We start from the raw sequence: 14,443 nt of genomic DNA on the forward strand, positions 1-14,443 counted from the left end.
ATTTCAACCCAGGTCATGATCTCACGGTTTCTGAGATTGAGCCCTGTGTCGGGCTCTGTGCTGATAACGTGGAGCCTGCTTGAAGATTCTCTCTCCCTTTTTCTGCTGTTCCTGACACATGTACTGTCTTTCAAAAATAAATAAATATTAAAAAAAAAAAAAAAGAAATCTGGTTGGATAAAAACAAAAACCTCCCAAGAACACGATTTCAAGCACTTCACAATAATAACCATCACAGGAACAAAACACAGTTATCTTCAAATTTAAATTTATTAAGACATTCAGCTATGTCTGTCAGTCTACATCCAAATTTGCTACTAAAAATAAAATAAAGTCACATCCCACATTAGGAATATCGAGTCTGAAAAACACTTTTTGAGCCAAGCCTATTGTATAAATAAATGACTAGTTTCTTTTCATATCAAAATTCCCATAAAAAATTACATTCCCCCCTCCCCAGTTCTACCTGTAGCCATGATGAATGTAAAAATTTAAATATGACACATCCTTGTCAAAGAAAAGGTGCAAAGTCTATTAACAGCTTTAAAAGTGGCATTTGCAGAGTGTGATCATACAGTTATGTACTCATTCCCAAAGTGCAAATATTGCCATAATTTAACACTGTTTTGATTCAGTTGCAAGAATTAAACATTACACAGCATTGAAAAGTACACTTAAGGGCCTCTATCAGTGCCCTAAAGCCCTTCCCACTTTGGTCTCCTACACGAACGTGGACCCCAAAGTGTTCATTAGAGTTTTAGTTTACTTCACACAGCCAACACAGTATACAATATATTAACAAAAGTTTCATATACATCAAAATATTGGAGACTCCATCATAAAGTTCAAGAGTCTCATATTACATGAATGCACCCGCAAGGCCCAAGTGCCCACCCACCCCCTAAAGCACATACGAAGTATGAGCGTGCTTCAATCTTTGAATACAATCAATGCTCCTACATCTTTGATTTCATTTCAGTGCTGTACAAAACTCAATTATCACCTGACTGAGTCCCAATTAACGAAGGGAAAGGGGTTGGTGACAAGGGCTGGTCACTACTCATACTTTGTAACAAGAATGATCCTGTTCCATAGAAAGTGAGAGGTCTGTTCTGCTTCGGCCTGCTTCTTCCCACGCTATCCTGATGCTCTTTATCCTTCTTTCTTTAGCCCCTTTCAAGCACTCAAATGTGATTTTATTTATCCCTTCCAAGTCAGGGGCAATTTCTGAAGCTGCTAAGGCTGAATTTTGTTGGCAAACTTCTATATCAGCATAGGATACAGAAATACATTTTGATTAGCATACATTGCAAAATTTCTCCCACAATGTCAAGGGGATGAAAGCCAGCAGTCTCCACTGAGAGTACTTCCTGGGTCAGATTCTTGGAATGTCAAGTCTCCTGCCTCATCATCTTATACATTCATTTCTCAAATCTGAGTGCGAATTTCATAGTGAGTTAACTTCTCCAGAGTATCAAAGCATTACTTCTGCTTCTTTTCTTCTGGGCTGACCTCAACAGGACATACTTCATCTTCTGCACTAACACGATATTCCTTAGGATCACAAGTCCCTTCCTGGCATTCGTTATTGCATTCGTTATTGTCCCTAGAACCTTCCTGCATCCCAGTCCCTGGAGGATGCTCTTGATTTGGAGGTTCAGTACCTTCCTGAAGCATGATGTGTTGCTCAGCTCCAGCATGAGGTTGTGGAACCAGCTCCGTTCCTAACCCTGCAAGCTGGGAGGAGTTTTTGAGGTGGCAGTGGCACAGAGGGCATGTCTCCTGGACATACAGCCATTTCTTGAGACATCCTGCGTGGAAGAAATGACTGCAAGGTGTGATCACAGCAGATTTCATGTCCTAGAAGCAGGAGGAAAGGTATCTCATAAATGTCTATTATCTAAAATCGTTGCTGCTAATCCCAAAAGTTCTAGTTTCATCATTTCTTTCCCACAAGTTCCCCATATAAAATTTGTATCACAGATATTAGAATAAAACTCATTTTAGATTATAATAATAATCCTCCTGCCATCAGAGACCCCTTTATACCAAAATGCAAGAACCACTACCTAAGTAAATAAAAAAGAAAGTAAAAACCAAAAATGAGAAGGAAACTAACTTAACTGGCTTCTGCCTCAATATGAAACATGAGCATCACACAACTATTGCAGTGTGATTACTGGGTCTCCCCCGGCACGGCATGAGTGTAATTAGAACCTCAGAAAATCTGATGAAGGCAGGACTTTCCACAGTAATGCTTCAACACAGCTGGACAGATTATTCCATGATGAAATTACTGGCAAGGAGACAAAGTCAGCCACATAACACCAGGGTATTGGCAAGGAAGTGGCAATTTCATTAGGGACAATGTAACGCAGTCTTCAAGGTAAGGTCCGTATAAACCAGCATTTCTCAACTTTCATCACAAGCACCAGAGTGCTTGTTAACCATGCGCATTCCTGGGCCACCCCAGTTCTACTGAATTGGGATATCTGAAGATGGCATTCACAAATCTGTAATTACAGCAGGTCACCCATGTGACTTTTATGCACACTCAAGTTTGATAACTATTGCAATAAGAAAGAAGTGGTGTATTTTGCATTAATATTCCTTGCAGAAGAAATATTTAAAGAGAGAAGGCTGAGGACATGATGCTTCAATTGCAAACATACACATTTGGTGACACAACCATTAATTTTGTTTGAAGTCTCAAAACAAGGAGTTGTAGTTGTCACATAAATTCCTTGCCAAAAACTGGTAACACCTGGGAGTCAACTTTTAAGCAGAAAGCCATCCAAGGAAAAGCAGCCAGCTGGGAAGTTAAGCAATTTGACTTTCATTTTCTGTGTGATATCAGCAGGTAGTTCTAGCACCTCAAAAAAGTGATGTGACAACAGGAAATACAAAAAGAGGACTCTTAAATCCCAGAGATGGAACATTTAGGTATGGGCTGCTAAAGCTGATGTACGGGTCTTTGACATGCTTTGTCCTGCATACAACAGGGCTACCAAGCACAAAGGAACCAGAACTAAGACCAGGACCACTTCACTTGGGGGGAACCTACAATACTCCTTAGTTCCCCCAAATGCAAAAATCAACCTGGAAAACATTATTCTATGAGTACCCAAGGTATGTTCTAGTAACAATAAAAAAGTGGTAGTTGCATTTTATTCTTAGACAAAATTCTTGTACTAGATAGTCTTAAACACACAGATACACACACCCCATTAAACCGTAGAGCAGCCTTGGAGAAAGAACATTCCTTCATACTCAGTGACACCATCTATAGTTTTATTCCCCTAGCACATGCTCTTTAAGAGCAATTTTAAAGGAACAATTTCTGACAGTACAGTTAAGCTATAAAAGCTGCTACTCAACCACCCCCTTGCACAGGTTATTGGGGACTAAACTCTAGGCCTATTTTTTTGTTGTGACATTTCCAAACTCCTTTACATACTATCTTTCAGTTTTAATAGAGGGCAATCATCAGCTATTCGTGGCACACATGCCAAAGATGCCAGGAAGGCCGACTACAGTGCCATACCAATTGGTTGCCTCTACCCCACGTCCATACACACAGGCTATCTCCATCTCAGATATCCACCAACCCACAGGTAAACACGCACTCTCTCCAACTATGTTAAGTAAATGAATACTTCTTCCCCACCCTGGAAATACCAGAAGGAAAAGAGTCAGAATCTTGGCACACCACTTTTCAGAAGTTGCTGACTCCTGATAGTATACACTTGATAGTACATATATCTGTGTGTGTGTGTGTGTGTGTGTGTGTGTATTCAGGAGTAAATATAAAATACACCTGACCTGTTTTTCCTTTATTTATGGGTGAGCAATGTTGAAAATAACAATAAATTAGAACTTGGACTAAATTAAAAACTTAGTTTAGAAATAAAACAGAAATAGTCTATCAGGTCTTTAATAATCTTTGAAACCTTTTTTTTTCTTTTTTTTTTTAAACCCAGGAAATAATTCTGCCTAGAAATTTAACTTAAACTTGGTTAATATGGTTAAAGTCCCAGGAGATACATTGTATGACCCACCCAAATGGATTCTTACTGTGCAAGTTACCTGGTAACAGATGGCACAAATATCATTGTGTTTCTCCAGCTGCTCTTTTGTAGCAATAGGTAATGATTTAATCTTATTCACAGCATCCCTGCGGAGAAGGAAGCTCTTCCACCCCAGCTGTGCCCGAAGCCACACATTATAATAGGAATGGATGAAGATGATCATTGAGCCCATTACGGTCCACTCTCCGAAGATGGTCTCTGAGACACCATAGGCCACCACACAGAGGGCCACAAGAAACTCCAAGAGGCGGTAAGTGCCATTCACATAGTAGATGACATCATCCATGTTTTCCACTGGCTCTTTTCTGAATTCCTCAACCATAAATAAGACATAAATAAAAAGTGTTCCCAAAACCTGGAAAAAAAAAATCACATTATTTTAAAACAGAATATTACCACTAATAAAGGCTTTGCATAGACTTTAAGCAATAACAACATTCCTAAATACTTTTAGGGTGCCATATTTAATACCTAGAGACATTAAATGTGTCATTAAATGTGGGTGCTCTCAGTAATCCAGGCATTCGCTATCAGAAAGCCACACCTTGAGACATAACTTTCTTAAAAATGATTCTGATTAGTTTCTGACTCATCCTTTCCATTTATTCCCCAGATCATCAAAACCTATTAAAGTTCCATCTAAATTGTCCTAATTCTGTAGTCATACATGTTCCTCAACTTTCAAAGAACCTTTACCCCTACAGGGAACAATGAATAAATCTGTGTTGCCAGTGCTATATTTTGTTACTTTTTACTGATCTAGCAGCAAAGAGCCACCTTCAAACTACAACAAGGTTTTCATTTCCAGGGCAGTATTATCAGTTGTATATATATATACATGTGTGATACACACGTATGTCATATATTTATATATACCATGAAACAAAAGATATTTCTGAGTAGGTATTTACTTTAAAAATGTGCTCCAAATAAGTTATAAAATCTTTTAATATTTTAGAGTTCCTTATTAATTTAAGCTTTACATGATAGTTGTGTATCATTTAAAAAACCAGCAAAGTTTAATTACCTTGGTAACAAAAATACAGTGACATAGACAGGTCTGGTATTTTAATAACCTACCATCTAACTCCTATGCTGAAATCAGTGTAATATTTTCTGACAAATAAGTTGGGAAGTGATCACCTAAACAGGCTACTTCTAATCATTAATCCTGAAGAAGTTTAATTTCTTTTCAAGAAGGAAAATAAAATCAGTTATTGCAGAAAGTTAGTTACTCCTAGGCTTACCTGAAGAGAGGTGAGAATGCTGCTGGAAATAATGATAAGCAACCAAAAATCCATGTGGAAAAACTGGCAAATCATGTAAGCCATATAAGCAGGGAACACTAGTAAAAATAAACAAAGGCTCACCGCACGGAAGTGTTTCCATAAACTCCTAGAGAAAGAAAAGTATTTCTTTAAAGTACCTGTCACCCAGGAGCACAACGATCACATTAGCAACTGATAGGTCTTTGGGCTGCGCTTACATTTCCCAGTTTACTGAGCATCCTTGTCCATGCCCGTCACTGTCCTAAATTTCAGGGCAAGCGTCATAGGCTTGGTATTTCAAAGCCCCCGACTCACCTCTTCTCTCCACAGTCAATTGCCAAGTGCCATCAATTTTTTTTCTTTTTTTGTTTTTTCCCTAATGGTTAGCTTTCGGTTCCATTCTCATTCCTACCAATTCCAAAGTGATTTTAGGCTTTTGTAGCATTAAGCCTTAGCAATTTCAAGAGTAATTTGTGGTTTTAAGTCATGAGACATCTTCTCCACCCACTGTGCCATGATGAAAATCTCTGCTACTGTGAGTACAATATTACTAAGAGGAATGGTGCTCCAGTGAACAGCTATATTATTAATCCTCACATCTGTCAGGCTTGGGGGTGAAAAACTATGAACCACTGTGTTATATGTAGGACCTACTAGCCGGTCTTCCTCTCCTGGTGCCTAATCTATCCTGGACATGGCCTGCCTAATCTTTCTACAGCTCTGCTAGGGTAATATTGCCAAAACCTGTTCTAAACTTCCTAGCCTGGCTTTTGAGCTCCTCTACTCCCAATTTCTTGGTCTAAACTTGTCAACATCTCTTCCTCACTATAAGCAAAGATGGTTCATTAACTGTATTCTAAGAAAAATACAAACATTCTTATATTCCACCAGAAATGCCTCTGTCCCACTCTCTTTTGTTCTAAACCCTTTAGGCTAGCTCAAGCTGAACAAATATATGCACACAGACAGGTAATGTGAATCCTTTCTCCAGGAATCACCAATCCTCTCAGAGTTCTTTAAAAAAATTTTTTTTTCAACATTTATTTATTTTTGGGACAGAGAGAGACAGAGCATGAATGGGGGAGGGGCAGAGAGAGAGGGAGACACAGAATCGGAAACAGGCTCCAGGCTCTGAGCCATCAGCCCAGAGCCTGACGCGGGGCTCGAACTCACGGACCGCGAGATCGTGACCTGGCTGAAGTCGGACGCTTAACCGACTGCGCCACCCAGGCGCCCCTCAGAGTTCTTAACACTGGTACAGGCCAATCACTAAACTGTAGTATTGTTTCGGGGCACCTGGATGGATGGCTCAGTTGGTTAAGCGTCCTACTTTGGCTCAGGTCATGATCTCAGTTTGCGAGTTTGAGCCCCAAGTCAGGCTCTGTGTTGACAGCTCAGAGCCTGGAGCCTGCTTCAGATTCTGCGTCTCTCTCTCTCTCTGCCCCACTAGTGCTCTCTCTCACTCTCAAAGATAAATAAACATTAAAAAAAATTTAAAAAAATAAACTGTAGTATTGTTTCAATTATACAGATATTTATATATCATATAGCTAAACATGTTTATGTTTATTTTATATTATCTAAATAATATATATGTACATACCCAGAAAAATGTCTTATCACCCAAATTTAAACTCCTTGAAAAAAAGAACAAGAACTCTTTCTTCACACGGCTCAGTTTTTAGGCACAAAGGCTTATATGAAGTAAGTGCCAAATAAAACTAGAACATTTATTTTTGCCTGATATTTTTCAAATTATTTTCATTACCTTTTATTTTTTTACCTACTTATCTATCCACTCAAATGCAAAGTCCTATAAGCAGGATAAAAGTTATGGTTATCTCATGGGGGAATAGTTACTATATAGGTATAAAGTATACATAAATATATATAAAGTACATATATATATATATAGGTTAGTGTTTACATATATATACTTCATATATAGTTCAGTATGTGTACACATATGTTGTGTACACACACACACTTTTGAAATATAGTGTAACCTTGTGCTTTTAAGACACCAACAAATTAAGAGGCTTCTTAGATTTCAGTTTCTGACTCCACTTTAACCCTACTCATCAGTAGTGGAATACATACACCAGAGGCCGTGTAATTATGGTAAAAGGAGAAGGAACATAACTTTTCTTTTTGTGTATCTCTTCATACATCACAATATTCTAATAAATCATCCCTTAAATACATCCCAATTTAAGACAGATTATATACCAAGTTGTAGAAGATACATAAACAAAAACCTTCCCCGAGTGCCTGAAGCAGAACTTTGGAAAATTTTCATGCAACAGGAAAAAAAAGGTGTGATTTCCACTCCCCTGCAAGTTTACTTATAGAACTATTTACTTTATATACCCAATTTCCAAGTAAATAGATGATAGAGGGCCACCACAAGGGATTTATATATATTTACCAGCTGTTTCCATTTCCTGGGTAAATAAAGGCCAAAGTTAATTTTTTAACATAGTAATTACAAATCTAGAAAGACACTGTGAACCCTCTGTCTTTTCCTCTCTCTTAAACACAAAACTCCATTACAATCTATGTAAAGTGCATATCAAGACTTAACAATTGTTAATGATTTCCTATAAAACATGAACACTTATTTAAGTTCATTATGAGGAAATGTAGATTTCAACCAAAATAGTTTAAAGCTCATGGCTACAAAAAAATTAAACTGTTTTAATTAAAAATCAGCATCTGTGATCTAAAATCAATGTAGAGTCTCAAGGAGACAAAAAAAAAAAAGTAACATAAATCACCCATTCTGCCTTTAAGTATAATATAGGTGGGAAGGAAAAATTACCACACACAAAGTTAAATGCTAAACTGTGTGGGACTACTTGTAATTAGTAATTCAGAGAAGAAAGTGAATTATTATGATAAAAATTAAAGACAGGCACTTTGGAACTGTTTTACACCTTTTCTTGCAAGCATTTCTACTTTCTGAAGTTAAGAGACAAACTTGTCAGTAGTTCTGCTTTGAGATGCATAACAATTTTAGTTTTTTTAAAGAAAGGCAGGCAGGAAGGGATTAGTGTAACAGTAGTTATACTATATTAGATGATAAATTATAAATTTTCTTTAAATAGGGTGTTTTACCTTAAAACTTTAAATATATTTTTCAAAATCAAGCTGTAATACATTTATATAAAATAGGTATATATTTACATATACACAACCATATATTTATACACATACACTGAGAAGTATATACAACATTATGCCAAGAGTTACAATTTATGTCTAATTTTGGCATAAGTGTGTATACACACAAACACAAAAATATATATACATAAACACAAATACAGGTGTGTATATTATATACAGAAACAAATATACACATCTATTTAAGCAGTAAAAATTCAGTAAAAATCTAATTTAAAGGGCGCCTGAGTGTCTCAACTGGTTAAGTGTCTGACTCTTGGTTTTGGCTCAGGTCATGATCTCACGGTTTCTTGAGTTTGAGCCCCATGACGGGCTCTGTGCTGGCAGTGTGGAGCCTGCTTGGGATTCTCTCTCTGCCCCTCCCCCACTCATGCTCTCTCTCAAATATATAAATAAACTTAAAAAAATTTTTTTTAAATCTAATTTAAGATAAAATATAAAAAGAATAGCAGAAAATGACACTGAAACCTCATCCCAGTAACAGGTGCCTGGGAGGCTCAGTCGGTTGAGTGTCAGACTTCGCCTCAGATCATGATCTCACAGTTCATGAGTTCAAGCCCCACGTCAGGCTCTGTGCTGACAGCTCAGAGCCTGGAGCCTGATTCGGATTCTGTATCTTCCTCCCTTTGCTCTTCCCCCACTCATGCCCTCTCTCTCTCTCTCTCAAAAATAAAGCTTAAAAACATTTTAAAAAATAAAAAAAAAAAAAAAAACCCAGGTTAAGCACTATACAATAAAATATACCTTATAAACACCCCAATCCATTTTTTTAAAAAGTTTGTCATTTGAATACCTACTACGTAATTAGAATAAGTAGACCATCACCCTAAAATTCCTTGTTAAGACCTGGAGTAAAATTTATAGATAAAGGTTAACAAATATCTCTATGGCTAAAATTGAGACACCTTTTTAAGTTAAACACTGAAAATTACCTCTAGTCTAAGCAACTCCAAAGACATGTGAGGATTCTTCCCCTAATAATTATTTTCTTTAATGACAGAGAAAAGCGATGTTTCATGAATTATCAATATTATCTCTTGTTTCTCTAATTTGAGAATTAAGACACGTTTCATTTCCTTTTTTAATCTTAACCCAGTACACTGAATTAATCATAATCCCTGATTCAGAATGCACTATTGCCATTGGTCTGGGGGTGTCCCTCTCTTTACTGAGTTAGTAACCTAATTAGCTCTCTTAAATATTGTAGCAAGCCTTCACGAACCCATCTCCCCATACAAAAGTGAGGGCCTGGACAATAACCCCCATTTAACCATATGGAAGGCCTGCCTTTTCCATATCCTGCCTCACTCCATACAATGAAAGTGTTCTTTACTCTCTTGCTTGCTTCCCTTTTTAGAGTTTTAATCTGTATGTATTCCTAAAGAGGAGATTTAGAATTTTTGTTTTTAACATAAAAATAACATTCTATACTGTCATCTTTTTGGAGTTACTTTTTAACTTTATAATGTTATGAATCACTCCTACTGTTTTATGTGTCACAAGATTTCTAATATTCCATGGTGAAAATTATCACATTTACTCACCCACTTTCCTGTTCCCAAACATGTCATCTGGGTTGTTTCCAGATGTCTGCTACTATGCATTGTGCTATGAACATTCTTCTACATGTCCTTACTGAGCATGTGCAAGAATGTCCTGAGTATACATGTAGGAGGAGATAATGACCAAACTGTTCCCAAAGTCATTACACTTTACACTCCCACCAGAAACCAGAGATACCCTGTGATCTAGACCTTCCTCCACCCTAGGTATCAGCTGATTTTTTTTTTCTCTCTCTCTTCTTCCTTCCTTATTTATTCCTTGCCAATCCCAGAGGTTGAAAATAGCACCTCAATGTGGTCTTGATTTACATTTCCCCCATTAGTAAAGAGGTTGAACCTCTCTTCATAGTCCTGTGTTTCTTCTTTCACTAAAAGCCTAAAGATAAAGATGTATTTCATCTTCTATTTCTCTTCTTCATCTGAGCTGTTTGTGTATTGATATCAATTCTTGGATGAGTATAAATACTTCGAGTATCTTCTCGTAGTTTGTAAAGTTAACTTTAGGTTTAAAAAGTTAATTTTAATAGTTAGATTTATCACTCTGCTTTCACAGTCATTCTCAACTCCTAGTCTCCCTTTCCCAGCAGTTGTCAGTTTAAGAGATTGTTTCCCACTTGAAGGTCCAAAATATGCTAGCCTATGTAGAGTTTTAATTTTTTGTTTTGACATTTCAGGTCTCTTAAAATTCCAGAGTTGATCCTTTGTTTATGGTGTGAGATAGGAACCCATTCCATCCTTTTCTAAACAGAAACCGTTTTCTTCCAGCAGAATTACGGAAGACTACCACCTGTCCCCACTCATCTGATATGCCACCTCCGTCACATACCAAAGTTCCACATACACAGATCTGTTTGGGGGCTCCCTGTTCAAATGCTCAAGTTGTTTCTACTTGAGCCAGTATTACAAAAGCTTCACAGTACCTCCTACTATGAGTGAAATAAAACTTTATCTTCCTCAAGTTGTCTGTTTGATTTCAATACAAGGATTATACTAGCCACACAGAATGAGTTGTGTAGTATTCTTTCTATTGTCTGGAAGTGCATGTTTAAAATAGGGATAATCTGTTCCTTCAAAGTTTGGAACTTGCCTGTACTGCCATCTGTTTACCATTTGCCTTCATTTCTTTAACAGCTACAGAACTATCCAGGTTTTTAAATTCTTCTTGAGTCAGTTCTAGTAAGTTACATTTTTCTCATACTTCTCAGTTTTGCTCCTTTCCCTCTAAATTTCCTCTGCATGAGACCTTGGAGGAAGAAGTCAGTAATAAATAAAGCTAGTGCAACATCCTGGAGGAAACAAGAACCGGATTTAATGGTTCTTATGGCAGTGGAATTACAGATTGTTTTTTCTCTTTCCCAAACTTTCTATAGTATTATATTAGTCTTACTAATATATGCCAAAGTAATTAGTATAATTAATGATACTCCCAGAAAGGAGTAATTAATAATTACTAAATGATACTCCCAGAAAGGACAAAATAGTGTTGTACTCAGATAAAAAACAACCCAATCACTTAAGTGGCTATTTAAGGGAGTTCAGCACCAAGTTCAACATCTTAAATGCTTCTATTGAGATACTTCAACCCTCAAAACCAAATCTCAAATAACTATAATGAACTGTAATGATTAAGGTTATCTGAAACAAATCAAATGGATTAAAATTAAATTTAATTTAATTAAAATGGATTCTGTCAGCTATTCTACCATTTGAGAAAAAATTTCAGAATGTTCAGCAATGTGGGATATGGGAATAGAAAGATAAATGTGATGAACCACAAAATGTTAATTTGGAATGTTTTAAAAATCTGCTATCAAATTTCGATCTCCCAAAAGATCACCTGTTCCCTTACTCATAAAACACTACCAAAGCGGCAATAAATTCAGATAGTTCAAAAATCAAGAGAGTGTGAATGGATGCTGGAAAAAAACAGTGACACTGAATTTTAAGCGTTCTTATAGAATGCCCTTGTATAAACTATAATAAGCTAAAATTGTATCTTAAAGAGCTAAATGATAATTTGACTTTTATTCCTTAAGAAAACCTCTATATAGTATGGCATGAACATGAATGCAGCTATTAATTTCACTTGGTCCCAGAAGGTGTCAAAAAGTCCCATTAAAACCTAAGTTGGGGGCGCCTGAGTGGCTCAGTTGGTTAAGCGTCCAAATTCAGCTCGTCTTGATCTCGCGTCGTGGTCTGTGAGTTCGAGCCCCGCGTCAGGCTCTGTGCTGACAGCTAAGAGCCTGAAGCCTGCTTCAGATTCTGTGTGTCTCTCTCTCTGCCCCTCCCTTGTTCATGCCTGCCTCTGTTTCTTTCTCTCAAAAGTAATAAACATTAAAAAAAAATAAAACCTCAATAAGTTGCAATGGTTCTAAAATGCCATCAGATGAGGTAGTTATTCCATTAATGGCTATCTTTACGACTGCCTGAGAGCCTTTATTTCTCTCTTTCCAATGATTTTCTCCTTTCTCTCAATGCTTTCTCTGCTTTAGCATCACACAAAATAAAATTATTTGGTATATTTCTTGGACTGAATTTTCTGCTCTCCATTTTAAAACTGGACAAATATAAAAAGTATTAAATATCTCTGAAGAAGAAAAACACTGACTTGTAATTAATTACATGGTCTTTGATGTGATTTCTAACTATAGGCATCTTGAGAAGAAAAAAACAGAAATGTTAAACATATAGAAAAAAATTTAAAAATGTAAACTCATCACCTTAAGCTAATACCAATTATTCATCCATGTTCTGTCTCTAAACATTATCTTCAAAAAAATCTTCAAAAAAATCTTCAAAAAAAAATCTACATATATAAAGAATATTACAAAAAAATTTTAGGAAGTTTCTTACTTGTCTCTAGATGCTCCCAGCGCCAAAACAATTGGATCTGCAATCTCTAACATTGACTGTAGGATAGAAGCTACAACAATGAAGAGGATAATACTGAGCAGGAATGCCCGATGAACAACCTGTAGTTCTATGAGACCAGTCTGTACTGCCAAGATTAACAGCGTAACTCCTTCTGTCATGCCCCTAAAAAAAACACACATTTTTAGAAAAACAAACAATAATCAGAATCTCATTTCATTCCATGAGCAAATAATCCTGATCAGAATGTTAATACATATAACATTGATATAACACATATAATATATAACACTGACATGTAATAACAATATAATGACTATGTAATAGTCATAATATTTCACTATATGTGTAAAACATAATTACTATTATTTTAGCATACAATGAGAATAAAAGCAACTTCTAAGATAAATAAAAGGTTTTGCTAATGAGCCAGACACTCTACCATTCTGAGATATCCACTGAATTACACATATTTATATCATGAGCTTTTTCCTGACTATAAAAGATAAAATCATAGGTGAAAGTCTTCATAATCTTGAAGTAGGAAAGGTCTCTTTAAGCAGACCATAAGAACCAGAAGACATAAATACAAACTTTTTTGAAATTCAATTGCCATATGGAAAATATATACAAAAATCCTTAGAGATCTTTTTTTATCCTATTGACTTGATTTATAAATAACTCTTACAAATAAATGAACAAAGGATTAAGTCCAATTTTCAAAACCACAAATTAGCAAATATTTAGAAGTCTGATGACCCAAGCACTGACAAGGAATCTGAGAAAAAATGGGAACACTAATGTTGACATAAAACATGTAAAACCTTTCTGGAGAAAAATTTGCTAATAAATTTAAAATATAGGGGCGCCAGGGTGGCGCAGTCGGTTAAGCGTCCGACTTCAGCCAGGTCACGATCTCGCGGTCCGTGAGTTCGAGCCCCGCGTCGGGCTCTGGGCTGATGGCTCAGAGCCTGGAGCCTGTTTCCGATTCTGTGTCTCCCTCTCTCTCTCTGCCCCTCCCCTGTTCATGCTCTGTCTCTCTCTGTCCCAAAAAAAAATAAACGTTGAAAAAAAAAAATAAAATAAAATATATACACAATTTAACTCAATAATCTTGCTGGTAATAATTTACCCTATGGATGTACTACAAAAAATTTATATGTAAGAGAAAACACAGTGAATAATAAAACATGTTATGTGACATCATGGGAATATAACTGGCAAAATCCAGATTCTGAAAAATTAAGTAGAACAATCTAGTGTCTTCAACAAATAAAATGAGAGGGGGAAAAAATACAGAGAGACAGCAAGGACCTAAACATTAAAAGAGACTTAAAAGATATTAACCAACTGCAATATGGGCCTATTTGGATCTGAAGCTGAGCAAATAAATTGTTTTAAAAAAAAGATCAGGAAAATATGAACACCAACTGGGAATTTGAGGTCAAGGAATTCTTCTCTTACTGGGAAT

At 36.4% G+C, this 14,443-nt stretch overlaps 1 protein-coding gene across 1 annotated transcript in view; it reads right to left on the reverse strand.

Moving 5' to 3' along the window:
• Positions 1-251: 251 nt before the first annotated feature.
• The window catches only part of RNF145 (ring finger protein 145), a 57,960-nt gene continuing 43,768 nt past the window's right edge, over positions 252-14,443 (reverse strand). The window contains exons 8-11 of the mRNA XM_040443459.1: positions 12,955-13,137; positions 5,336-5,483; positions 4,087-4,443; positions 252-1,860 (exon numbers count right to left, since the gene is read on the reverse strand). Of these exons, the coding sequence (XP_040299393.1) occupies positions 1,483-1,860; positions 4,087-4,443; positions 5,336-5,483; positions 12,955-13,137 (1,066 nt within the window). The 3' untranslated portion in view covers positions 252-1,482. The remainder of the gene's footprint in view (positions 1,861-4,086; positions 4,444-5,335; positions 5,484-12,954; positions 13,138-14,443) is intronic.

This window comes from Herpailurus yagouaroundi, unplaced genomic scaffold (genome assembly GCF_014898765.1).
Source record: "Herpailurus yagouaroundi ecotype Mexico unplaced genomic scaffold, PumYag 29, whole genome shotgun sequence".
NCBI lineage: Eukaryota > Metazoa > Chordata > Mammalia > Carnivora > Felidae > Herpailurus > Herpailurus yagouaroundi.